The sequence below is a fragment of the Onychostoma macrolepis genome, chromosome 11 (genome assembly GCF_012432095.1).
Source record: "Onychostoma macrolepis isolate SWU-2019 chromosome 11, ASM1243209v1, whole genome shotgun sequence".
In the NCBI taxonomy this organism is placed as follows: Eukaryota; Metazoa; Chordata; class Actinopteri; order Cypriniformes; family Cyprinidae; genus Onychostoma; species Onychostoma macrolepis.
This window is the reverse complement of record NC_081165.1, coordinates 26,123,134-26,148,006: the sequence shown is the minus strand read 5'-3', so window position 1 is coordinate 26,148,006 and position 24,873 is coordinate 26,123,134. Positions and strand designations below refer to the sequence as shown.

The 24,873-nt window shown below is 33.1% G+C and overlaps 1 protein-coding gene across 2 annotated transcripts in view; it reads left to right on the top strand.

The window, feature by feature from the left end:
- flnbl (filamin B, like) overlaps positions 1 to 24,873 on the top strand; it is a 90,543-nt gene that overhangs the window by 58,881 nt on the left and 6,789 nt on the right. Inside the window, exons 21-40 of one of the 2 annotated variants that reach the window (XM_058790851.1) lie at positions 287 to 460; positions 1,067 to 1,229; positions 2,114 to 2,274; positions 2,846 to 3,013; positions 3,725 to 3,848; positions 3,940 to 4,093; positions 5,562 to 5,751; positions 6,750 to 6,997; positions 8,391 to 8,471; positions 10,368 to 10,470; positions 11,587 to 11,727; positions 13,945 to 14,073; positions 14,164 to 14,337; positions 14,783 to 14,941; positions 15,024 to 15,227; positions 16,574 to 16,726; positions 17,886 to 18,008; positions 22,482 to 22,748; positions 24,354 to 24,491; positions 24,579 to 24,694. In XM_058790851.1, the coding sequence (XP_058646834.1) occupies positions 287 to 460; positions 1,067 to 1,229; positions 2,114 to 2,274; positions 2,846 to 3,013; positions 3,725 to 3,848; positions 3,940 to 4,093; positions 5,562 to 5,751; positions 6,750 to 6,997; positions 8,391 to 8,471; positions 10,368 to 10,470; positions 11,587 to 11,727; positions 13,945 to 14,073; positions 14,164 to 14,337; positions 14,783 to 14,941; positions 15,024 to 15,227; positions 16,574 to 16,726; positions 17,886 to 18,008; positions 22,482 to 22,748; positions 24,354 to 24,491; positions 24,579 to 24,694 (3,170 nt within the window). The remainder of the gene's footprint in view (positions 1 to 286; positions 461 to 1,066; positions 1,230 to 2,113; positions 2,275 to 2,845; positions 3,014 to 3,724; positions 3,849 to 3,939; positions 4,094 to 5,561; positions 5,752 to 6,749; positions 6,998 to 8,390; positions 8,472 to 10,367; positions 10,471 to 11,586; positions 11,728 to 13,944; positions 14,074 to 14,163; positions 14,338 to 14,782; positions 14,942 to 15,023; positions 15,228 to 16,573; positions 16,727 to 17,885; positions 18,009 to 22,481; positions 22,749 to 24,353; positions 24,492 to 24,578; positions 24,695 to 24,873) is intronic. The other variant, XM_058790852.1, reaches the window with a different exon arrangement.

The following is a 24,873-nucleotide window of genomic DNA, read 5'->3' as shown; positions in this document are numbered from 1 at the left end:
ATGTGTTTTTCTGTACGCTTTATCTTCATGATGTTGGCTTGCATGATTTCTGGAGGCTTTTCCTTTTGGTTTCGTAACAAAATCTGTTTGAAGAGATGTTATTTTGCAGGCCTGCATGTGGTGTCATGCTCTAAATGATGTAATCCTTCAGTGCAAGATGGCCCTGAAAAACAGTTTTGCTGAAAGATGATTTTAATTCAAAGGCGATGACACTTTTATAGAGGAGATGCATTGTTCTGTGAAACGTCTTCAGTAAAGTCAGTGTTCTCATCTCTCTGCTCTGCAGGAGTTTTCAGGGAGGCCACGACTGACTTCACTGTGGATGCACGAGGTATGACCAAAGCTGGTGGAAAACACATTAAAGCTCATGTGAAGAACCCGTCAGGTGCTGCTACAGACTGTGTTGTTAGTGACAACGGTGACGGGACTTATAATGTGGAATACACACCGTTTGAGAATGGTATGATGCACAACATCCTACTTGAATGTCCTGAAAAATCATATGTTAGAATTGTGTTGGTTTATGTATTTATTTATAAGATCTAATTGGATAGCCTAGTTTACTTTATTTATTTTCTAATCCAATTGGATGGCTTGGACAATACTATGTTTTTATTTATTTATTAATTATTTATACAAGATCCATCCAATTGGATGGCCCTGACAGTTATTGATTGATTGTTTCATTGATTGGTTGATTTACTCTTTCTTCCCCACAAACACTGGTTTGCATTACATTCGTGCTCTTGGCAGACATCTTTATCCAAAGCGACAAGCTGAATGCAATGCAAGCTATATGTTTTATCAGTGCATTAAATCCCTGAGACTTTAATTTGAGATACGGGAGCGCTACAGGTTTCATCTTGTGCTTGTGTATTTTGAAGAACAGCAATAAAGCTTGCCAGAAAATATTGTTAATTTAGCAAGATTTATGAGGTGACTGGCTCGTTCTCAGCGGCAGCATGGCAATGTTTGCTTAAGGCAAGATGCTTCAGGAGAAAGCATTGTTTTTCTTTCTTACAAACTTTTTTTTTTTTTTTTTTTTTGTTTTGTCTGCATGCTGCAGGAGTCCACAGCGTGGAGGTTCTGTATGACGAGAGTCCGGTTCCAAAGAGTCCGTTCCAGGTCGGGGTGGGCGAGGGCTGTGACCCCTCACGTGTGCAGGCCAAGGGCCCGGGTCTGGAAGAAGCACTGACCGACAAACCCAACAAGTTCTCCATCGTCACCAGGTTAAAGAGCTTCACAAATCATGCTGCACATTTGACATTTCATTCAACTGTTAGATTTACCTGCACTATACCGTCAAAAGTTTGGGTCAGTAATTTTTTTTTTTTTTTTTTTAAAGAAGAAATTATTACTTTTATTCTTCAAGGTTGCAATAAATTGATCAAAAGTGACAAAGAATGTTTAAAAACGTTTTAAAATAAATGTCGTTCTTTTGAACTTTCTATTCATCAAAGAATTAAATGTATCGGGGTTTCCACAAAAATATGAAGCAGCACAACTGTTTAACATTGATAATCAGAAATAATTAGATATTGATCATTAGAATTATTCATAATAAGAATGATTTTTGAAGGATCGTGTGACACTGTAATGATGCTGAAAATTCAGCTTTGATCACATGAATAATTTACTTTTTAAAACATTCACATAGAAAACAGCTATTTGAAATCAGTGTTATAGTTAACCAAAACATTTTCATAGCTTGAAATAAAAATATTACATGAAATAAAATAAGATAAATAAACCTTACTTTATGAACTCAAGTTAAACTAAATAAAAATGAGGAAAAACTAAAATAAAATTAATAACTACACAAACATTTAACAAAAATAAACACAATTTACATTTACACATTACTAAAACAAAATAAACTATAATGCTAAAATAACACTATTTTAAATGTTTTATTGTAATTGTAACATTTTACAATAATACTGTTTTTGATTTAAATAAATGAGCATGAGACGTCTTTCAAAAACATAAAAAAATCTTAACCACAAACTTTTGAACATTAGTGGAGATGTTGTTCTGTATTCTTTCAAGAACATTAAATATACTAAAATGACCACTTGAGACTGTCTAAGCAGCCATCTTTTGATCCATGCAGAGGAGCTGGTATCGGTGGATTGGGAATAACCGTAGAAGGTCCATCAGAGTCGAAGATGTCCTGCAAAGATAACAAAGACGGCAGCTGTAATGTGGAATACACCCCGTATGTGCCTGGTCTGTATGACGTCAACATCACGTATGGAGGACAGCACATTCCCGGTACGTGAAACTGATTTATTTTTTACCCCTTATGCACCACTTAAAGCACAGAAATAGTCTGAAGAAAGCATTCCTGGAGCTTTGAGAGATGCAACTTGACATGTTTTTAACCAGAGTCCCAGATTCCCCTGCAAAACCTCTTGAATTATGCTGCGAATTTGTTTTTATTAGCATTACACCCGGGAAACGAGATCTCGCGGATCTGAGGAGAGCAGCTACTGCATTCTCACTGCTGGACATTACGAGCTCGTGTTTCATCGAAAACATTCACCGCCAAGACCGCATAGTGCGCTTCTTCCACACGAACGCCGCTTCCAGATTGTTTAAATTAAGTCTATAGTTACTAGAGCAATATTTTAGAGTTGTTGAGTTATCAGACTACAGGCTTGTGGAAACAAAATCCAAACTCACTCAGAATACGTAAGAAACTGCATAGCAATGAATAAAACATGCTAGAATTGTGGCAGTTTTTTTTCTGTTAACAAAAATATATACAAATCTTGTTTGAGCATGTATGGAGGCACTAGTCAGTGTCTGAATGTAAAGGTCTTTATCTCTGTTTGTGGTGTAGGGAGCCCGTTTAAAGTGCCGGTGAAGGATGTTGTTGACTCCAGTAAGGTGAAGATCTCTGGGCCTGGTGTCGGTTCTGGAGTGAGAGCTAAAGTCCCACAATCCTTCACTGTGGACTGCAGTAAAGCTGGTGTCGCTCCTCTCTCTGTGGCTGTGACTGGACCTAAAGGTAAAAATGCGTTTACACGAGGCCTGTGCATTACACTGATTTTATTTTTTTCCCCCTTTTGTTGGGCTTATTTATTTAGGTGCTTTAGGGTTTGTTTGTTTGTATGTTTGTGTTATAACTGAAATAAATATTTGCATAATGCACAGTATATATGTAGTCATTTATTTTATTTTTATTTTTTTAATGGTTTTTAATTTGTTTTTATTTTGTATACTAGCATACTTTTTAAATACTAGCATACGTAAACACTTTAATACTCATTCATTTCTTTATTCATTCTTTTTGCATCAGTAAATAATAGCATACTGCATGGTGTGTATAGTTCAATTCTGTAACTATATTCATTTAAAAAAATATTTTTGACTTTTCTGAATTAAATAGCATGCTGCACAGTATATACTTCAACGTTTATTTATTTGTACTAATTTAATTTATACTAATTAATTTTTTGCCTTTGTTCTGAATTGAATGCTAGCATACTGCACTGTATATTGTATATACTAAAAAGATAAATTAAATAAATCACACGTTTATGTATTTATTTTTTTTAACTTATGCAACATTGTTTCTAACAGAAGTGTGCTGCTTTATCATTCTCACTGTGTTGCATGTTTAATTTACTAAGATTGGTAGCAGTTATCATTTTGTAAATAATTTGGTGATTTTGCTTTTGGCAGATCAATCATATAACCGGGCTGTTGTTGTTTGCAGGTATAGCGGAACCAGTTGAAGTCACAGATAACGGTGATGGCACACACACAGTGGCCTACACGCCGTCTGTCGAGGGCTCGTACTCTGTCGCGGTCAAATACGCAGACGAGGAAGTTCCACGCAGGTAACTGTGTCAGATTCACTCGCTCTATTCTCACCCGCTGTGAGCGCTGCTGTTCTCTAAATCAAACCAATCCTTCAAACATCTCTTTCAGTCCCTTCAAGCTGCGCGTTCAGCCCACTCATGATGCCAGTAAGGTGCGTGCCAGTGGCCCCGGGCTCACCACCGGCCTCTCGGCCAGCTTCCCGGTGGAGTTCACAATCGACGCCAAAGACGCCGGCGAGGGCCAGCTGTCTGTGCAGATCACTGTGAGTCCTGACGTCTCCAGTCTCTGCTTCCTCTTGTGGTTTGAACAAACGGATTAGCATTTCAATACGTCTGATTATTATTAATTTTTTTTTTGAGGTTGATTTGAATGTTTTTAGTTGGCCAACAGACTGTAAAATCCCATTTGGATTTAGTTTTTAAATTGAAGTGGAAAAGATGAATGAGGATCCGGGAGTATCACATAGTAGCAAAGTATCTTTCTCTTGTTTCTTTATCTTAAGTTACTGCTCCAGTAACTTATTTCAAAAACATTTTTAAAACAAACAAACAAAAAAAAACATATTTTATAATATTTCAAACTCTTGACTGGTGGTTTTGGGAGAATGTGTTTTTATATATTATATTCATTTATATAATATTATATCATATTTTATATCCTATTATTAGTATTTTAAAATGATATTATATAGTTTTTTATAAACATTTTAAATTATCTAGTTATTTTAATATTATTATTATTAGTAGTAGTAGTATGATTATTATTAGTATTTTAAATTTTATTATAACTTATAGCATATTTAAAAAATATATTTTAATTGTTACAAATATTTAAGTATTATTAGTATTAGTAGTATTTTAAAAGTATGATTCATTATACAGTATTTGTTTTATAAAGAAACATTTTAAATTATGTAGTTACATAATTATATTATAATTAGTAGTATGATTATTATTAGTAGTAATATTTTAAAATTAGTACTATAACTGTTTTTATAGAAATATAAATTTGTTATATAATTAAAAGCATACAGTACATCGTAGTATTTTAATGATTTATATCATTTTTATAGATTTTAAATTACATAATTGAAAATATTACTATATTGTTGATGGCATTATTACTATTTTAAAATGATTTATTGTATAGTATATTTTTATAAAAATATATTTTAGATTATATAATTAAATTAATTTTAACATACTGTATAATAGATATTGGCTTGCTTTTAGTCATATATATTTTTATTTTCTTAAGGTAATATTTTTGTAGTATATTTGATAATCTTTAATTAAAAAAATATGTATTTATCTATATTGATTTGAAGTAGAATGTTTTCAGTTAGCCAGCAGACTGAAAATCACATTTGGATTCAGTTTTTGACTTGCAATTGAAAAGATGAATGAGGCTCTGCAAGTATATTGTGACATTCATCTTTCATACATCTTTCTCTTGGATGCAGCATGTTATTTTATCTTTTGAGAAGTTACTTCTCCGGTGATCCAGTATTAGATTAGATTTTTCCATTTGGACGGTAGTTTCTGACTCTGAATACATTCAGCGAGACCGAAGCGGCCAGCAGTGAGATAAATGATCGTCTGATGAAAGCCAAACTGCAGCAGGAAATCCAGGGGGAAACTGAACCTCTTCCTCCTCCGTACCGTTTCTCATTGATGAAGCTCCTCTCAGTGTCATTTATAGTGTTTTAAACTCTTTCTCCTGTGTTTCAGGATCAGGATGGTAAACCCAAGAAAGCCAATATTCAGGACAACCGCGATGGAACCTACAAAGTGTCTTATGTGCCGGATAAGGTGGGCCGTTACACTATTGTGATAAAGTACGGCGGAGACGAGATCCCAACTTCTCCATATAGAGTGAGAGCGACCACTGCAGGAGACGCCAGCAAGTGTACAGTCACCGGTACGTCTGCACTCATCTGGGGATTTCTAGGCTTTGTTTCGGACACACAGCTAATGTATTTTTATATTATAATTATTTTTTGACAAATTATTTTATATTTAATAAAATAATATATATTACTACCCTTTTTAAATATTATATTTATTATTTCTTTATATTTATGTATTTATTTTAATGGAATATTTCATTTATTATTTTCATAATTAACAAATTTATGAATGCTATTTATTTATATATATATATGTGTGTGTGTGTGTACATATATGCACACGCATACACATGCACACACACATATATATATATATACATGCACACGCACACATATATACACACATATATATATATATATATATATATATATATATATATATATATATATATATGTATATATGTGTGTGTGTGTGTGTATATATATATGTGTGTGTGTGTGTATGTATATATGTGTGTGTGTACATGTTTGTTTAAATCAAAATGTATAATGTTTGTTTGTTACAATATATTTTGTATATGATTTATATAATATATAAAGGTTATAATTTATGTAGTAGTTATATATTTGTTACATTTTATTATATTATAATTCTATATTTGTATGAATTTTCTAAACATAATTTTAAATTTGGAAATATAAACGTTTAATTTTAAATTTTTATATTTTCATTTGTTATTTTTTAAATCTTTTATTTAAATCTTTATTTAATTTAATTATATTAATTGTTTTTAGCCTGAATAAAATATAATAAACATAATCTGTTTTTTTTTTTTTTAAGAAATGCATTTTAGTTTGAAAACAGATTACATTTTAAGTTTTCCATTTTCCATCCTCTTCCCACAATGAGCTGCTAGTATTTGATGTAATAGAAAGTCTCAAGTTGAAAATTAAAAACACACCAAGAGGAAACGATGCTGTAATGGGAGGCAAATCTCCAAAAACAGTCCCTTAGCAAATGTTCAGCGACGCAATCACTCACACTTGATCATGGGGTCTGTGTCCTCAGGACCCGGCATCGGGCCGACCATCGGCATCGGAGAGGAGGTCGGGTTTGTGGTGAACACTAAAGGAGCGGGGAAGGGGAAGGTCTCCTGCATCGTAGTGACTCCAGACGGCTCTGAGGTGGAAGCTGAAGTCATCGAGAACGAGGACGGCACCTTTGACATCTTCTACACGGCTCCTAAACCCGGGACGTACGTGATTTACGTGCGCTTTGGAGGGGAGAACATCCCCAGGAGCCCCTTCAAAGTCATGGTGAGAAGAAAACGCTGATAACATCAGCTCTTAAGAGGAAGCATACTGAAGAGGTTTTTAAGGAGCTGGAATAGATACAGTTCAGCGCTGTGTGTCATCGTCTCCTCATCTGGAGTTCATTGTTTCTGCTCGTTTGGGGTCTTCCTGTATTAAGATGTAGTTTCTTTGCATTATCAAGACAAATGATCGCACTCGTTTTATTACTGCTTTCATATCTCACGACGTTACGGGAAGGTTTTGATTTTAGGCCTGAAACATGCACGCAAACACTTAATTTCATGCATCTTTGTGTTCCGGATTGTCTCAAAGCAGAATTCATAACATAATTAAAAACATAATGCATTCTCAGAGAGCTGAACGATAAATCGAAATGTTGATAAGGCTGTGATTTAATTAAATACATATGCTGTTTAAGGCAGCTATCAAGTATTAGAATTTAAATGTTAAAGGTTTACTGTGAAATTACTATATTTCTTTAATACTTTATTTTATTTTACAGTAAAATATTATTCAATAGTAATATTCTTTATTTTGTTTAATAGTTTTATTATAATAATAATGGTAAATAAAAGTAATAAGAAATATTACTAGTGCAACATATTTGACTGTAAAATAAAGAAACAAGTATTTAAGAAAAGCAGCAATTTTACAGTATATGGTTACAATTTAAATATTTATATTTAATGTTTATGGCTGCATTTTTTTTTTTCATTTTCAGTTGCTGCACATAAAATATTGGCATTATATATCAATATGATGTGAAAATATTGATGATTAAATATTAGTATTAGTTATAATAACATTATTAAATGAAACTTGAATAAAAATAATATTGGTGTAATTTACTGTAAAATAAAAAGTGAAGTATTTAAGAAAAATAAGAATTTTACAGTACAATTTAAAAATGTAAACATTTGTATACTTAATGTATAGTTGCAATAATTAATTCATTAATTTATTAATTCATTCATAAATTAAGTTTTCATTTGCTTCACAATTTGGCCAATAATGTTGTAATTATATATCAATATGACTATTGAATATGTATTTATTTATTTTTATCAATATATATCACACAGTTTTGAGCCAAATTCTTTTGTTTTTTTTAATCACAATCTCAATTCTTAAGAGAAACAATGCAATTAGATTTTTTCTTCAAATCATTCTCAGCCTTTCTCAAGCAGACGTTTATGTAAACTGTGTGACTTATAGTTATACTGTACATGTTTGTAGCTTCAGTATCTATCTGTTAGCACAGTAACACAGTTACCGCCAAAGCAACAACGAATGTACTGGACAACTGGTTTGGCACAATTTGCTGTGTGCGTTTGACTCAGTTTCTTTGTGTTCCTCATGCATCTGAAGTTTCATGTCCGTACATATCATTTCCTAGGCAACAGATGAAGTTCCCATGATGCAGCAGCAGTCAGTCGAACAGCAAAAGGCGGCACCAGGCGTCGGCTTCCAGCCCTGGGTACAAAGACACACGTCTCTCTCTCTCACCCGTCACCCTTCGCTTTCTTTCAGCCTTTGCTCTGAGCTCCAGCTTCCAGCCGGTCACCTCTCTGTCATGATGTTTGCCTCTGTTCTTGACCACCTATCTTTTGTTCAATGGGGTTTCTGTTCAGTTCCTCCTCGTTTTTGACCACTCAAGCATCGTTTTTTGCAGGAAATGGTTGGAATTGTTACTCATCGCTCTCTATTTCCTCCCTCTCTCGTTGATGAGTCTTGAACACGCTCTGGTTTTCTCATTGATGACAGAAGCAGAGGAAACTCTACGCCTGAGTGTTTAGACTGATCTAGTTTTATTTGGAGCGGACACCAGGTTTAAATTGGTCATTAAGACATTTAACCTCAGTCTGTGCAGAACTATTATGTGTTTCTCTGCTGCCCTAATGTAGTTTTATTCATAAAGTTTAATAGACGTCATTTCCAAAACCACAAAGCAGATCTGTGAAACACTTAATACTCTTAGCTTTAAAAACACACACTACTGTTCAAAGAAATTGAAGGAATGAATACTTTTATTCAGCAAGGATGCGTTAAATTAAGCAAAAGTGACCATAAAGACATTTACGATGTTGCAAAAGGTTACCAATTCATATAAATGCTGTTCTTTTGAACTTTGTGTTCTTCAAAGAATCCTGAAAAATAAAATGTATCACCGTTTCCACAAACATTCCACATTGATACTAAGAAATGTTTCCAAATCAGCATATTAGAATGATTTCTGAAGGATCATGTGACACTGAAGACTGGAGTAATGATGCTGAAAATTCAGGTTTCATCACAGAAATAAATTACTTTTTAAATATATTTTCAAATAGTAAACAGCTATTTTAAATTGTAATATTTCACATTTTTTACTGTATATTTGATCAAATAAATGCAGCCTTGGTAAGCAGAAGGAGACTTCTTTTAAAAACTAACTTTTTGTTTGACCCAAAATGTATTATTAGTAAATAAATTTGATCACAAAACCATAATAATAATAATAATCTTCATTAATATTAGTCAATTAAATTCAGCTTTGCATCACAGAAATAAATTATATTTTAAAACATGTTTAAATAGAAAACATCTATTTTAAATTGTAATAATATTTCACAAATTTTACTGTATTTATGATCAAATAAATGCAGCCTTGGTGAGCAGAAGAGGCTTCTTCTGCATTAATTCTTACTGACCCCAAAAATCGGGTAAAACACTATTTTAATTAGAATTGGCTATTTTTGTTTTTCTTTTGTCACTGTTTAATAATTTATTTATAATCTGGGATGTGTAATCTGCCGCCTTTGCTAAGAACTCTTGAAGTGAAGCATATTAGACAGCATAATTTTATTCTCATAGTTCCCTAAAGTGCTGTCTAGTTAGTCAACTCGCTAGGTTTTGTTTGGTAGTGATATTAATAATCTGTACCTAAACTTAACACACAGTTGTAAGTCTGGTCCTAGCGGTTACCTCATTCCCTCCAGGAGAAATGGGGAAAAACATAAATTGTGATTTATCAGTAACGCATCTTCCTGATGTCGTCTATCTGTATTAGATGTCTCAACATGTTTCCTTCTATGCACACTATCACTTTTCTTATTTCTCAGATGTTTCCCATGGTTATAGGGATTTTTCTTCTCTCTTTGCTTTGTCAGGTGTGCTGGGGGCCGATCTCAATCTTCCAGCGTTTCGTGTCTAACACACGTTTGTCTTGTGCTGTGGCTGATTCACTGGGCTGTTAATGTCTTTTCTTGTCCACAGCGCTCTGGCTTTCAGAATGGATCGCACAGACTCAATAAACGTGGAAATGTTTGACAGGCCGCTGTAACGGATGCGTTTGTAGTGTCCGCTCTCGTTTACTCAGATTTCTGTCTCACAGGTTACAGATGGCGCGTATGTTCCTGCTAACAGCGTGAACGGGACGGGATACAGGCCTTTTGATATGGTGATTCCCTTTACCTTTAGGAAGGGGGAGATCACAGGTGAGAGATTGCAGAAGACACCTGGAGAAAACTCTTATTCAGCTGCTTATTTAATCACAGTTAAATTTGAGACAAATTAAAGGTTTACTTGACTTTACTTCAAGGGGTTTTGTGCAATCACCTGCAGATCTTAAAAAATAAACATACCAGGGTCATATTTTACCTCAAAATTAAGAGGAAAAACACAGAAAATGCAAGAGAATTTCATATTTTTTGGATCATTTAAGAATTATTATTATTATTTTTTTTTTTTGGGCGTTATGAAATTACTGAAATTAAACTAAGCCCACTTTCTCAAACTTCTCATTCCTGTAATGCAAAATAATCATGAGATTTTCACAGCTTTTATTTATTTATTTATTAACATAATAGGCTATACAACAAACACTGTCCTTAAAGTATTAATACTAGTAAATGTCCATTTTTATATAATATGTGCTGTTTTCACATTATGATGATAATATTTGTTTAAAATGTTTCAGTACTGGGGGTTTATTTTATTTTTTTACATTTTTTCAAATTGATTTACCATAATAACAACATGCATAAAATATATTTCTATTATCATCATCATCATCATCATAAAGGCCAAACAAGAAGTACTGGCATAAAGTATTAATACTAATAAATATACATTTTATATATTATATAATTTATATAATATATATTTGATTCTGTTTTTTTTTCACATGGTAATGAAATTTGTTAGAAATGTTTCATTTCTGGTAGTTTATTATTATCATTATTATTATTTATTATTATTTATTAAATTTTTTTGTGAATTGCTTTTTTCATCAACAATAACCAACAATAACACAACACACAAAATAAATAATAATAATTTTACTATTAAAATTCTTTATATACATACAACAATACTTCCATTGACATTTATCCTGATTCGCCTGATTTTGTTTTCTTTTTAATTGAAGATTAAGAAATGTCATTTAAAATAATGTTAAAATGTCTTAATTGTCCTTTTTTTTTTTTTTTTTTTTTTTTTTGGACAAAATATACCAGATATTTTCCATTTTGGGAGATTAGAAGTGATGACCTGTAAATCTGCAGTGATTTGTTCAAAAACCATAATCTAAACTCTTAATGTTTGTCTTCCAGGTGAGGTTCACATGCCGTCAGGTAAAACCGCCCAGCCTGAGATCATCGACAACAAAGACGGGACGGTCACTGTGAAGTACGCGCCCACAGAGGCAGGGCTCCACGAAATGCACATTAAATTCAACGGGACGCACATCCCAGGTCAGTCCACACACCGCCTGTTCATAATACACCATCAAAACGTATGATTATTATTATTAATCAAATATAAACTCTTAAAAATACTTCTAAATATAATTTTAATATTTTTTTTTTATTAATGATTATATTTCACCCCAAAATCAAAGGGGGAAAATAATTATTTAAATTGTTTTTAAAAGTATAATTAAAAAAATTATTTAAATAATTTTTAATATAACTTTGTGATCGTATATCCCTATGCAAAAAATCTTAATTGGCCTAAAATGGTTTAATCTTCTTTTTCTTTTTTTTTAGAAAAGAAATATAAATTTCTGTTTAGTTTTCCACACACACACACAAAAGCATAACTTTCTGGTAACAATGCAAAAAAATCTTAATGGCAATAAATGGCTTACTTTCCTTTTTTTTTAAAGGAAATAAATAGACATTTCCATTTGATTTTCTATACAATTTTTTTTATTTAATTTTTTTTTGCGGTTTATAAAAAAATTCACAATTTCACTTATTCATTAATTTTAATTTATTTAATTAATTATCATTTGTTCACCTTCAACCTGTAGAAGTTTCATAAAATGATTTGGCAGCAATTTTCCATATTAAATTTCCTTTTTTAAAGAAAATAAATAGAAATTTAAATTTGATTTTCTATACAATTTTTTTTTTTTTTTTTTTTTTGCGGTTTATAAAAAAATCCCACAAAAATAAAATTTCATTTATTCATTAATTTATTTTATTAATTTATAATTTGTTCACCTTCAACCCGTATATGCTTCATAAAATGTTTTTGCAGCATTTTTTCCATATTATCAAAGTTTGTTGTACGATAAAGAGCTTGGACAGTCTGTGAAACATCTAATTTTGTGCTAATTATCGAAGGTCATATATGGGTTAAGAACGACATGAGTAAATGTCAGGATTTCGATTTTCTGTGAACTAACCCTTTAATAGCAGCTTCTGGAAGCATTCATGAGAGTGAGTCATGCCGTCTGTGATGAATGATGAATGTGCTGTCAGGTTGTTTTGAGGCCTTCGCTTCAGTCCCAGAGCTGCATGGGAGCGTTTGGGTGAAGGTTGAGAAGGCTTCACCTTTCAATAGATTGAGGTTGACTGAGGGCGGACTGATTTATTCAGCGTGGTGAAAGACTTCATGGGTGACTTCAGCTGTGAGGAATCTGTGAGGAGCTCTTGTTGCTGCAGATCCTCATGTAGGTGCTTGTTTTATGGCTGGAGTTTGGTGTTTTCCAGTCGCTGGTAGTGCCATCAGAAACCTCAGTCAATATCACATGAATGTGAGAGCCGAGCCTCATCCGATAGGCTGGTTTCTCCATATAAGGCAGAAAGAACGTGTTTATAGAGTTGAATCATCCTGTTAGGAGTGCCTGCGGTCTACATGAGGATATCCTGTTAGCGTTAACATTTTATTTGATTTTTTTTTTTTTTTTTTTGTAAATGGCTTTTAGTTTTTTTCATAAATAACCAACAGTGACAGCAATACAACAACTCAAGCAATAAATAATAATTTTATTATTAAAATGATATACAACAATTAGGTTTATAACCTGAATTTTTTTTAACCTGAAATTGTTTTAAATATATAATTTAAATGTTTTGATTCACTTTTAAATAACTTTCTTGTGAAAAAGGCTTATTAAAAGGCGCTTTTTAATAAATAGTACATTTTGGTTTACTCTTCTGTACAAAATATATTTTTCTCTTCTTTTTTTATTGGCTGTTTATTTTTTTATGAAATATTTAAATTGTTTTAAAAGTATTATTTAAAAAGTATAACTTTGTGATAGTATATCACAATGCAAAAAATCTTAATTTAATTTTAATTTTCTTTTTTTATCATTAAAAAATTAATTGTATTTAATTATTTATTATTAATAACAATTTAGAATTTATTAAATTAATCACTTTTTGTTTTTTAAATTATATACATATTAATTGTAATACAAATATACTTGTTATATAATAAATACTTGTCTACGGAAAATATGTCTAAGGCATTTCTTTGTGAAGTTCACTCATCTCCTTTGTTGTGCTTATTGGTTAAGAGCAGTTATGTTGTTTGCACATTTGTTTTTTGTTTTTATATAAACAAAATATAATGCATTTCATTACATAAACTCCTCTACGAATAATTTATCATTTATATTTCTATTCTGTTGTATATTTTCTCTCATTGTATTGAATGCTCATTTGTTTTCTTATCAGAGAGTCCTCTGCAGTTCTACGTGAACAATGCTAACAGTCCTAACGTGACGGCATATGGCCCGGGTCTGGTCTACGGGACTGCCAATAAAACCGCCGTGTTCACCATCTACACTGAAGATGCGTCTGAGGGTGTGTACTGTACAAACACATCACGCTCATGCTGCTTCAGCATTTATCTCAAAACCTTCTGCTGAGAAAACATGCTGTGTTTTGTGTCAGGCGGCCTTGATTTGGCCATTGAAGGTCCATCCAAGGCTGAGATCAACTGTGTGGACAACAAAGACGGCACTTGCACTGTTTCATACCTGCCCATGCTGCCCGGAGATTATAATATACTCGTCAGATATAATGACAAACACATCGCAGGAAGTCCCTTCACAGCCAAAATCACAGGTACACTGCTGCTAAAAAAAAAGGAAAAAAAGTTATTTACAGTAAAAAAGGCAAGTGTGGTTGGAACATTGTACATTCTACAGACTTAACTTAAATTTACAGGGTAAAAAAGTTAATGTGCCAACCTACAGAAATACTTCAAATTTTCATCATCTTTAATGCTTATATATAGAAGATGCACAAATACAAAATACCATCATGGTAACACAAATGACACTAAAATAATGCATTAAATGATGTAAGTGATGTAACAAAAACCCTATTGTACGTAACTGATAAGAAAAAAAGTTGTTTCATTGTTCATTTCCACTTCCAAAAACTGTACACTTAACTGTATTTTACTGTAAAATGACATGAAACCTCTCATTAGATTTATTACTGTTTTTCTCTGTATCTAGTTAGTCTACTTGACTTCTCTAGTAAGATCTGTTTTTGGTCTCTTCAGAGGACAATAAGAGGAAGTCTCAGGTAAAGCTGGGCTCGGCTGCGGATTTCTCTCTGGATATCACGGAGACGGATCTCAGTCTTCTCACGGCGAGCATCAAAGCCCCGTCTGGACGCGATGAGCCATGTTTGCTCAAGAGGCAGCCCAACAATCACATCGGTAGGGCTGGAGTAATGCTCCCACTCTTCCTGCCGACTGGGAGTTTGCTTTGAAAACACCTGACTGGTCATTTTCTCCTCAGGCATTTCCTTCATCCCAAGAGAAGTCGGGGAGCACCTGGTGAGCATCAAGAAGAACGGCCGGCACGTAGCTAACAGCCCCATCACCATCATGGTGGTCCAGTCTGAGATCGGAGACGCCAGCAAAGTCAAGGTCTTCGGTCAGGGTCTGGTGGAGGGACACACCTTCGAGATGGCCGACTTTGTGGTGGACACCAGGGAAGCCGGTGAGAAAACGCATTTATATTTTCATTTTTTACTTTTTTTTTTTTTTCTTTTTTTAGTTTTTAATTTGTCTAATTTATTTAATAACTGTTATCATCAACTTATCTTTTATTTTTTTATTTATATATTTAATTATATTAACCACCATTAATACTTTTATTATGATGATGATGATGATGATGATGATTTATTATTATTATTATTATTATTATTATTATTATTATTATTATCATTATCATTATCATTATCATTGTGATTATCATCATCATCATCATCATAATAGCTATTATGTTGTTGGTGGTGGTGTTTTTTTTATTGTTAAAATATTTTTATAATAGTTTTACTTATTTGATGGTAACTGTTATTACACAAATTAATTGCATTACTGTCTTTATTTAATAATAAATATTGTTTATTTAAAATTAATATTTTAGTTTTTATTTAAAGTACTAAAATTAAATTTAGTTAATTTTATTTAACAACTTTTTAGTTTCATGTTTTTATAAATTTGTTTAAATATTTTTGCTAATCAATTTAACTTATTTTTCATGATTATGATTCTTTTATTTACTAATTTAATTTAATTAAATATGAAATTTAATGTTGTTTTTGACAATTTATTTAATATATATTACTATTTTTAATAATAATATAGCAATAAGCAATTTCTTCATTTTTTTTTTTTTTTTAAGTCCTTAACCCCACCTTGAGACTTCTCTAAAGAGTTAAATATCATAGTTTTGAGAGTGGGCTGATTTAATTTGGTTAACTAACAAACCAACCAACTTTAGCAACCGCTTAACTTCTTTCCCAAAAGCAGATGATATAAATATTTCCCCAAAATAAACGGGTTCATCTGAGGTTATAAGCGTCATGTTACAGAATGTGGTGCTTCCCCTCACGTTTTTTCCTTTATAACAAAGATATTCACGTTAAATGTTAAAAATGACTTTCTTCCTAACCATCTAACCTGTCTAACCGAGCTACATAAACACTAAGGTCTGCCAAACGTCTGGCCGTTAATGATGTTTTCTCAAGCTCTCAAATCCACTTAATTGTTGAGAATATAATCCAAACAGGTTGTGCAAAGCAGCTCAAAGCTGGAAATGAGAGAGAAAGAAAAAATTGGTAATTGGTACCACAGCGGCTAATTATTTCCCACTTACATAAAGAACTTCAAATATTTATACAATTAGTCCTTAATATATATCACACACTATTAAACTTGTCATAAGTCTTGTAGGATCAAGACTGTGTTTATTTCTCATGCATTCAGGTGTGTTTTCTATTAACGTTGATGGCATGACGCATCTGATCTTTGGTCTGAATTGCATTAATGTCGTCTTAGGTTACGGTGGTTTGGCGCTGTCCATCGAGGGTCCCAGTAAGGTGGACATACAGACAGAGGACATGGAGGATGGCACTTGTGGCGTCTCATATTGTCCTACAGAACCGGGCACCTACATCGTGTCCATCAGGTTTGCAGAAGAGCACGTCCCTGGTAAGAGATCATGCATGAAGCATCATTCAAACATTTTATATTATTTAGAATGTGCTCCAAATAAAGTGTAATTTGACCTGTTTATAGATTATTTGGCAAAAGACAAAAAAACTAATTCAAAATGGAGTATTAAGCATATTGCACAGTGTTTAATAAGATGATATTAATAATTTTCTAGCCGGTATTCTTCAAAAGAGACCAAACTGTTAAGTTAAAAGAAGTTTAATACTAGATTTGAATGTAATTTATTTTTATTTATTTATTTTTTTTTAAGTAATTTTATTTTACCTTTTGGCACAAATAATTTAATTTATTGTAATAAATAATCCAATTTCATTTTTTTAATATATATATATTTACTTTCAGCACAATTTTTTTTTTTTTTTAATAAATTAAACAAACATACTACTTGAAGGTTGATGAATGATAGATGTGAATTTGCCGTGAGTTTTTATTTTTTATTTATTTGTAAGTTTTTCTTTAATCTTTTTCTGTCACATATTAAGAAATGTATTTTACCTTATTTATACAAAACTTATGTCCTCCAAATTAAGGCGTAATTTGACCTGTTCACAGATTATTTGGCAAAAGACAATATTAAAAATGGAGTACTAAGCATTTTGCGCAGTATATACTGTTTTCTTCTGTTATAAATACTGCATGATACAGAACACATTATACAGCAATTAATATTTATAATATTTATTTCTATTTTAATATCAGTAAGATTTTTTTTTTTAAATCAGTAAGATTAAGAAATTTAGTTTGTTAGAGCAAGGGTGCATTAAATTGATCAAAGATGACAGTAAAAACATTTATAATGTTAAATGATTTTTATTTTGAATAAATGCTGTTGTTTTGAGCTTTCTAAGAATCCTGAAAAAATGAATGTATCATGGTTTCCACAAAAATACGAAGCACCATAACTGTTTTCAACATTGATAATAATCAGAGAGGTTTTTTTTAGCAGTAAAATAAAATTCAGCTTTGCAACACAGCAATAAATTACATTTTAAAATATATCCAAATAGAAAATGGCTAGTAATATTTACAATTTTACTGTATTTTTTGATCAAATGAATGCAGCCTTGCTGAGCAGAAGAGACGTCTACTGTTTATTCCTGTAATTTTGTGACTTGTATTGCATCTGTGTTCACAGGAAGTCCGTTTAGCGTGAAAGTGACGGGTGAAGGTCGTATCCGTGAGAGCATCACTCGCCGTCAGAAAGCCGCTTCCGTCGCTAGTGTTGGAAGCGTTTGTGATCTCAATCTGAAGATCCCAGGTATGAATCTTCCTCATATCAAGTCAATGAAGATGTCAAGCGCACATCTGTCCTTGTTCAGATTCCTCTTCAAATCCAAATCATGTAGATTAGGCGTGAATTATTCACCACTTCTTTCACTTTGTGTTAAACAAGCCAATAAAGCAAGCCTTTTAACACTCTCGGACAGGAACCCCAGCCAGAAAGCACAAAACAAATGAACGTGCTGTTGTTTTGCTGGCTCAGGTCATGCGTTACAGCATCGAGTCTCCATACTTGAGTAAAAACACATGGCTCTGTGAAACAAGGCGACACATGCAGGCCGTGCTGAGCGGATTGAAGGCTCTGCTGTGATTTCCCCTCAGACCAGCGCAGCTGCTGCTGCTAGTCACGTCAGCGTGATGCTAACACACGTCTCGCGCTGACTCACTCGTGTGAAGACTGTCGCTTGGCGGTCGAGGAGGTTTGCTAAATCTGCACTTCCAGTATGGGTCTTGGCATAGTCTGAAATGTCTTTTTGTTTGAGAGAGGGAAGTTTTCTCCTCGTTTTGTTTGAATAGTAATGCTAACGAGCACAAACGGTATCAAATCAATCTAGTGTGAAACAACTTTACATTTAAAAAAAAAAAAAAACAATTCTTAAAGTTTGATGTCTTTTGAAAAATATTGTCACTTGTGATAGAGAACAACTAACATCTTTTTAAACGATTTTATTTATTTGAGATTTTATTTTACTTTTTGGCACAGAGAAATTAATTTATTGTAAAACAATGCTAGTTAATTTTTTTCTATATTTTTCATATATATATATATATATATATAACACTTTCATTAAATTAAATACTACATGAAGGTTAGGTGTTTTATTTTTTTATAATAAATAGAATATAATGAAGTAATCCAGTAAGATACCATGTTAAGATTTAGATGGATATTTGATAGATGTGAATGCCATTTGTGTAATTATTTTATTCTATCATTTCTTTTGTTATCATTATTTTGCCTTTCTCACACTTTTTTTCCAAGCAAATAATAAACTAATCAAATATTTCCAGTGAGATGAATATACAGGTGCTGGTCATATAATTAGAATATCATCAAAAAGTTGATTTATTTCACATTCCATTCAAAAAGTGAAACTTGTATATTATAATCATTCATTACACACATACTGATATATTTCAAATGTTTATTTCTTTTAATTTTGATGATTAGAGCTTACAGCTCATGAAAGTCAAAAATCAGTATCTCAAAATATTAGAATATTTACATTTGAGTTTGAATAAATGACCATCCCTACAGTATAAATTCTGGGTATCTCTTGTTCTTTGAAACCACAATAATGGGGAAGACTGCTGACTTGGCAATGATCCAGAAGACGAACATTGACACCCTCCACAAAGAGGGTAAGTCACAGAAGGTCATTACTGAAAGGTGTGGCTGTTTACAGAGTGCTGTATCAAAGCATATTAAATGCAAAGTTGACTGGAAGGAAGAATTTGGGTAGGAAAAGGTGCACAAGCAACAGGGATGACCGCAAGCTTGAGAATACAGTCAAGCAAAGCCGATTCAAACACTTGTGAGAGCTTCACAAGGAGAGAACTGAAGCTGGAGTCAGTGCATCAAGAGTCACCACGCTCAGGCGTCTTCAGGAAAAGGGCTACCAAGCCACTTCTGAACCAGAGACAAGCATCTTAACTGTCTGTGGAGAAAAAGAACTGGACTGTTGCTCAGTGGTCCAAAGTCCTCTTTTCAAATGAAAGTAAATTTTACATTTCATTTGTAAATCAAGGTCCCAGAGTCTGAAGGAAGAGTGGAGAGGCACAGAATCCATGTTGCTTGAAGTCCAGTGTGAAGTTTCCACAGTCAGTGATGATTTGGGCTGCCATGTCATCTGCTGGTGTTGGTCCACTGTGTTTTCTGAAGTCCACAGTCAACGCAGCCATCTACCAGGAGATTTTAGAGCACTTCATGCTTCCTTCTGTTGACAAGCTTTATGGAGATGCTGATTTCATTTTCCAGCAGGACTTGGCACCTGCCCGCACTGCCAAAGGTACCAAAAGCTGGTTCAATGAACATAGTGTTACTGTGCTTGATTGGCCAGCAAACTCGCCTGACCTGAACCCCATAGAGAATCTATGGGGTATTGTCAAGAGGAAGATGAGAGACACCAGACCCAATAATGCAGAAGAGCAGAAGGCCACTATCAGAGCAACCTGGGCTCTCATAACACCTGAGCAGTGCCACAGACTGATCGACTCCATGCCACGCCGCATTGCTGCAGTAATTCAGGCAAAAGGAGCCCCAACTAAGTATTGAGTGCTGTACATGCTCATACTTTTCATTTTCATACTTTTCAGTTGGCCAAGATTTCTAAAAATCCTTTCTTTGTATTGGTCTTAAGTAATATTCTAATATTTTGAGATACTGATTTTTGACTTTCATGAGCTGTAAGCTCTAATCATCAAAATTAAAAGAAATAAACATTTGAAATATATCAGTCTGTGTGTAATGAATGAATATAATATACAAGTTTCACTTTTTGAATGGAATTAGTGAAATAAATCAACTTTTTGATGATATTCTAATTATATGACCAGCACCTGTAGATATGCTGTATTACAATAACTTTATTATAAGCAGTATCATTATCATGTTTTAAGATATGTATTTTTACATCACAGTTTTGTAAAATGACAGCTCTGTAAATGACCGTGTGTGTTTTGTCACCGTCGGGTCACTCTCGGTGTGAACGGGCCTGTAGATGGCCAATTAAAACTAAACCGGATCATGCAGACTGCTTCCATATGTGGTTTGTGAGATCTGTCCTGGTTAATGAGGCCGCGGTGTAATGGAGGGTTAGCGGTGATGTAAGACGTCACTTCATCCCGCATGAGCTCATTCACACACACTGCTGGATCTGACCGACTCTGAGCTCACATACTCACTCTTGAAGTGTTTTCATGAGACTTAAAGACATATAGAGCTTAAATAACATGCATACATGGCAAAATATCAGACATGCTTCCTCTATACTCTTATCTTTTTTTCCCACTTTACTGTTTTTCTCGTCTGATGCACTGCCTGTTCTGTCCTGTATCTTTCCTCACTTGTTTCTGTCTTTTTTTCCTTGTCTTTTTCCTGCTGTTTTCTGCATCTGTGACTATCAGTGACCTGGTTTCTTCTGGCTTTGGCTCGTGAGTTGCTCTCACGCGGCGTCTATCGCTCGCACTGCTCTATTCGGCTCGGGGTCAAAGGTCAGAGCAGCTCAGGGTGGACCTGCTTCACTGTGGGCCGAGTGAGGGTCAGCAGGATTGGCACGGCACCCGTCAGAAGGCCCTGCGGAGGGCTGGAGGGTGCGTTATAAACACGCCGCATGTGGACCACGAGGTTGGCAGAACACGCTTGCTTTTGATACTCGTGTGTTTGTGTTTGCATGAACCAGAGCTGCTTTTTTTGCTCATTACAACTTCATAAAAATGTTGAATTATTTACTTATTATCCTTTTGCCATTGCAAACCCAAATGACTATTTCTTCAGTGCAAGGTTATGTTATACTTAATTAAAACTAAAAACACAAAGCCATTTTGGAACCAACTTGAAATAAACATTAACTGAGAAAATGCAAAAAAAATATATATTTCTCATATTTGTTTAGTTTAAATTAAATTACTAAAATTTAAAATAAACTAAAGCAAAAAGGAAAAACTACATAGACTAATAAAAATCACAAAAACACAATTATTAAAACATCAACAAAAATAAAATTAAAACAAAACAAAACAAAAATAAAATCTATTTTAACTAAAAGTAAAGTGAAAACAAGTGACAAAGATAATCTAATTTTAAATATTAAACATTTTAATATAATTATATTTCTAGTTAAAAGGGTGGAACATATCTATCTTTTTTTTTTTTACTCATTACACCATTTATTCCTTAAAACTAATAAAAATTTCAAAAACACAACACAATTTATAAAACTTAAAAAAAAATAAATAAAAAAAAATAGTGAAAGCAGAAAATATTTTTAAAAAATCTAATTGTAATGTTATTTAAAGTAAAAAAAAAAAAAAGGAAAATGTTAGTCATATTTTTTCTAAAAGATGCACAAAGAATTAGAAAAACTTAAACTAAAAATAAAGTAAAAAAAAAATCAAATCAAATAAATCAGAACTGAAATTCTAATATTATATCAATGATACTAAAATAACACTTCTTCTGTTGAACATGAAAAGAGATGTTTAGCCACATGTTCACGCTGCTTTCAGTCTTTTTGTGTTGCATAGTAGAAAGTCAATTAAACGGGTTCAGATCAACCTGAAGGTGAGTAAATAATGACTGTCCTTTTAATAAAAGCCGAGCGCAGGACGGCTCAGGTCTCTGTTGCTTGCAAAACTTTGAGAGCGAGCAGAAGTCAGACCAGCTGAGAGCCGTTCCTCCGTCCTGTCTGTCAGCTCTCCCAAGAGTCTTTCTGCTCTCTGTTCTCCACAGAAATCGATCTCCAGGACGTCTCGGCGCAGGTCACCAGCCCGTCGGGAGCCACGGAGGCGGCTGAGATGGTGGCGGTGGGAAATCACACCTACTGCGTGCGCTTCGTGCCTCACGAGATGGGCGTTCACACAGTGAGCGTGAAGTACCGCGGGCAGCACGTGCCAGGAAGCCCCTTCCAGTTCACCGTCGGCCCGCTGGGAGAAGGAGGAGCCTGCAAGGTGCGAGCCGGAGGTCCGGGTCTGGAGAAGGCCGACACTGGTGTGCCAGGTATGAGCGCTCATTCATCCTATGGTGTGTGTTTGTTTTGTTTTTTTTTTACTTCCTGCTATTAATTTTAATTTTAAATTCATTTTAATGTAATTTTAATTCTAGTTTTTTTAAAAAAAGCTGGGAAAAGGTTGGGAAAATATGATGTGACCTGTAAAGAAGAAAAAAAAAAATTACATTTTGGTAGTATTTCTTGTACTGCCTTTAATTTTGTCTAATTTAATTTTACAATTATTTATTTTTTTTACTTCATGCTATTGATTTTTAATTTTAAATTCATTTTAATGTAATTTTAATTCTAGTTTTTTAAAAAAAGGTGGGAAAAGGGTGGAAAATATTATGTAACTGTAAAAGGAAAAAAAAATAGATTTTGGTAGCATTTCTTGTACTGCCTTTAATTTATCTAACTTTATTTTACATTTATATTAATGTTTAAATGTACAGTAATTTTAGCATAAAAATGCAAAAAAAAAAAATTCATTTTAGTTGAAAAAGTGGAAATATCTTTAAAGGGTTAGTTCACCCAAAAATGAAAATTCTGTCATTAATCACTCACCCTCACGTCGTTCCAAACCCATAAGACCTCCGTTCATCTTCAGAACACAAATTAAGATATTTTTGATGCATTCTGAGAGCTTTCTGACCCTCCATAGACAGAAATGTAATTAATGACAGAATTTTCATTTTTGGGTGAACTAACCCTTTAAATGTCATCTTGGAAGAAAAAAAAAAAACATTTTTGCTCATTACATGTTCTTTACCATGATTTTCATAAAGAAATGTTCAATTACTTAAATCTAAATTACTTAGTTTCTTCCATTGAATACAAAAGAGATGTTTAGAACTGATGATAAAATGCTAATTATATTTCATCCATATTAAAAATTAACATTTTATACTTTTGGTAGTATTTGTTGTACTGCATTTATTTTAATTAAATTTTACATTTATTTTAATGTACAGTAATTTGAACTTAGAAATGCAGGAAACATTTTTTTAACTTTCAAATTAATTTAATATTCATTTTAGTTAAAGTGGAGAATATCTTCCTTTTTTTTTTTAAAGAGACATTTTAATCTAATTTTAGTTTTAAAAAATTTGTTTAATTAAAAAAAAACACTTTTTCATAAAGAAATGTTTACTCCTCTTACTTACGGTTTACTCATCAAAATGGTTAGAATGCTAATTAAAATTATTGTATAATTTTATATATTATGTTAGTATGCCTACATAATGTTGTGCTTCCTGTAGTTGAATTTTACATTGAAAAAAACACAAAAATGGTGGAAACCTTTAAATCTCATTCAAACAAAGAAATGTAATTATTTGCTTGCCTGATTTTTAATTTTTTTTTTTTTAATAAAATGTTACACATTATAAAAATGTTATAAAATTGCATTTTTATGGTAGTATTTGTTGTACTGCCATTTAATTTTGAATTTATTTCAATATTTTAAACTTATTTTAGTAAAAAGGAGGAAAATGCTTGGAAATGTATTCAAATGTCATCTTGCAAGGGCTTAATTTAAGGCTTATGCAAATATAATGCGTTTTGACTGTCTCTGTGAGACTGAACTGTATATAATTGTTGTTGTGCTCATGTAGCGGAGTTTAATGTGTGGACGCGTGAGGCGGGCGCCGGCGGTCTGTCCATTGCTGTTGAAGGCCCCAGTCGTGCAGAAATCTCCTTTGAGGAAAGGAAGGACGGATCATGCGGCGTCTCATATGTAGCTCAAGAACCTGGTATAAAAACACACACGACCTTTCTCTCCTGTGCTTCCTTTGAAAAGCTGAGTTTACCCAAGCAACTGATCGTCAATCTCTTTGCAGGCGACTATGAAGTGTCTATAAAGTTCAACGACGAGCACATTCCCGACAGCCCGTACCTGGTGCCTGTCTACGCTCCTGTAGACGACGCTCGGCGACTTACTGTTACCAGTCTTCAGGTGAGACACGAGGAAACATCGACACACAGACACGTGTCCGCAGCTATTCAACTCTCAAACTAGCAGCATTTACACTGGAAACAGTCAAACAGCGTTATTAATCTGAATAATGGCTTAGATTTTTGTTAAAAGAAGCCTCTTCTGCTCACCCAGGCCGCATTTATTTGACTAAAAATACA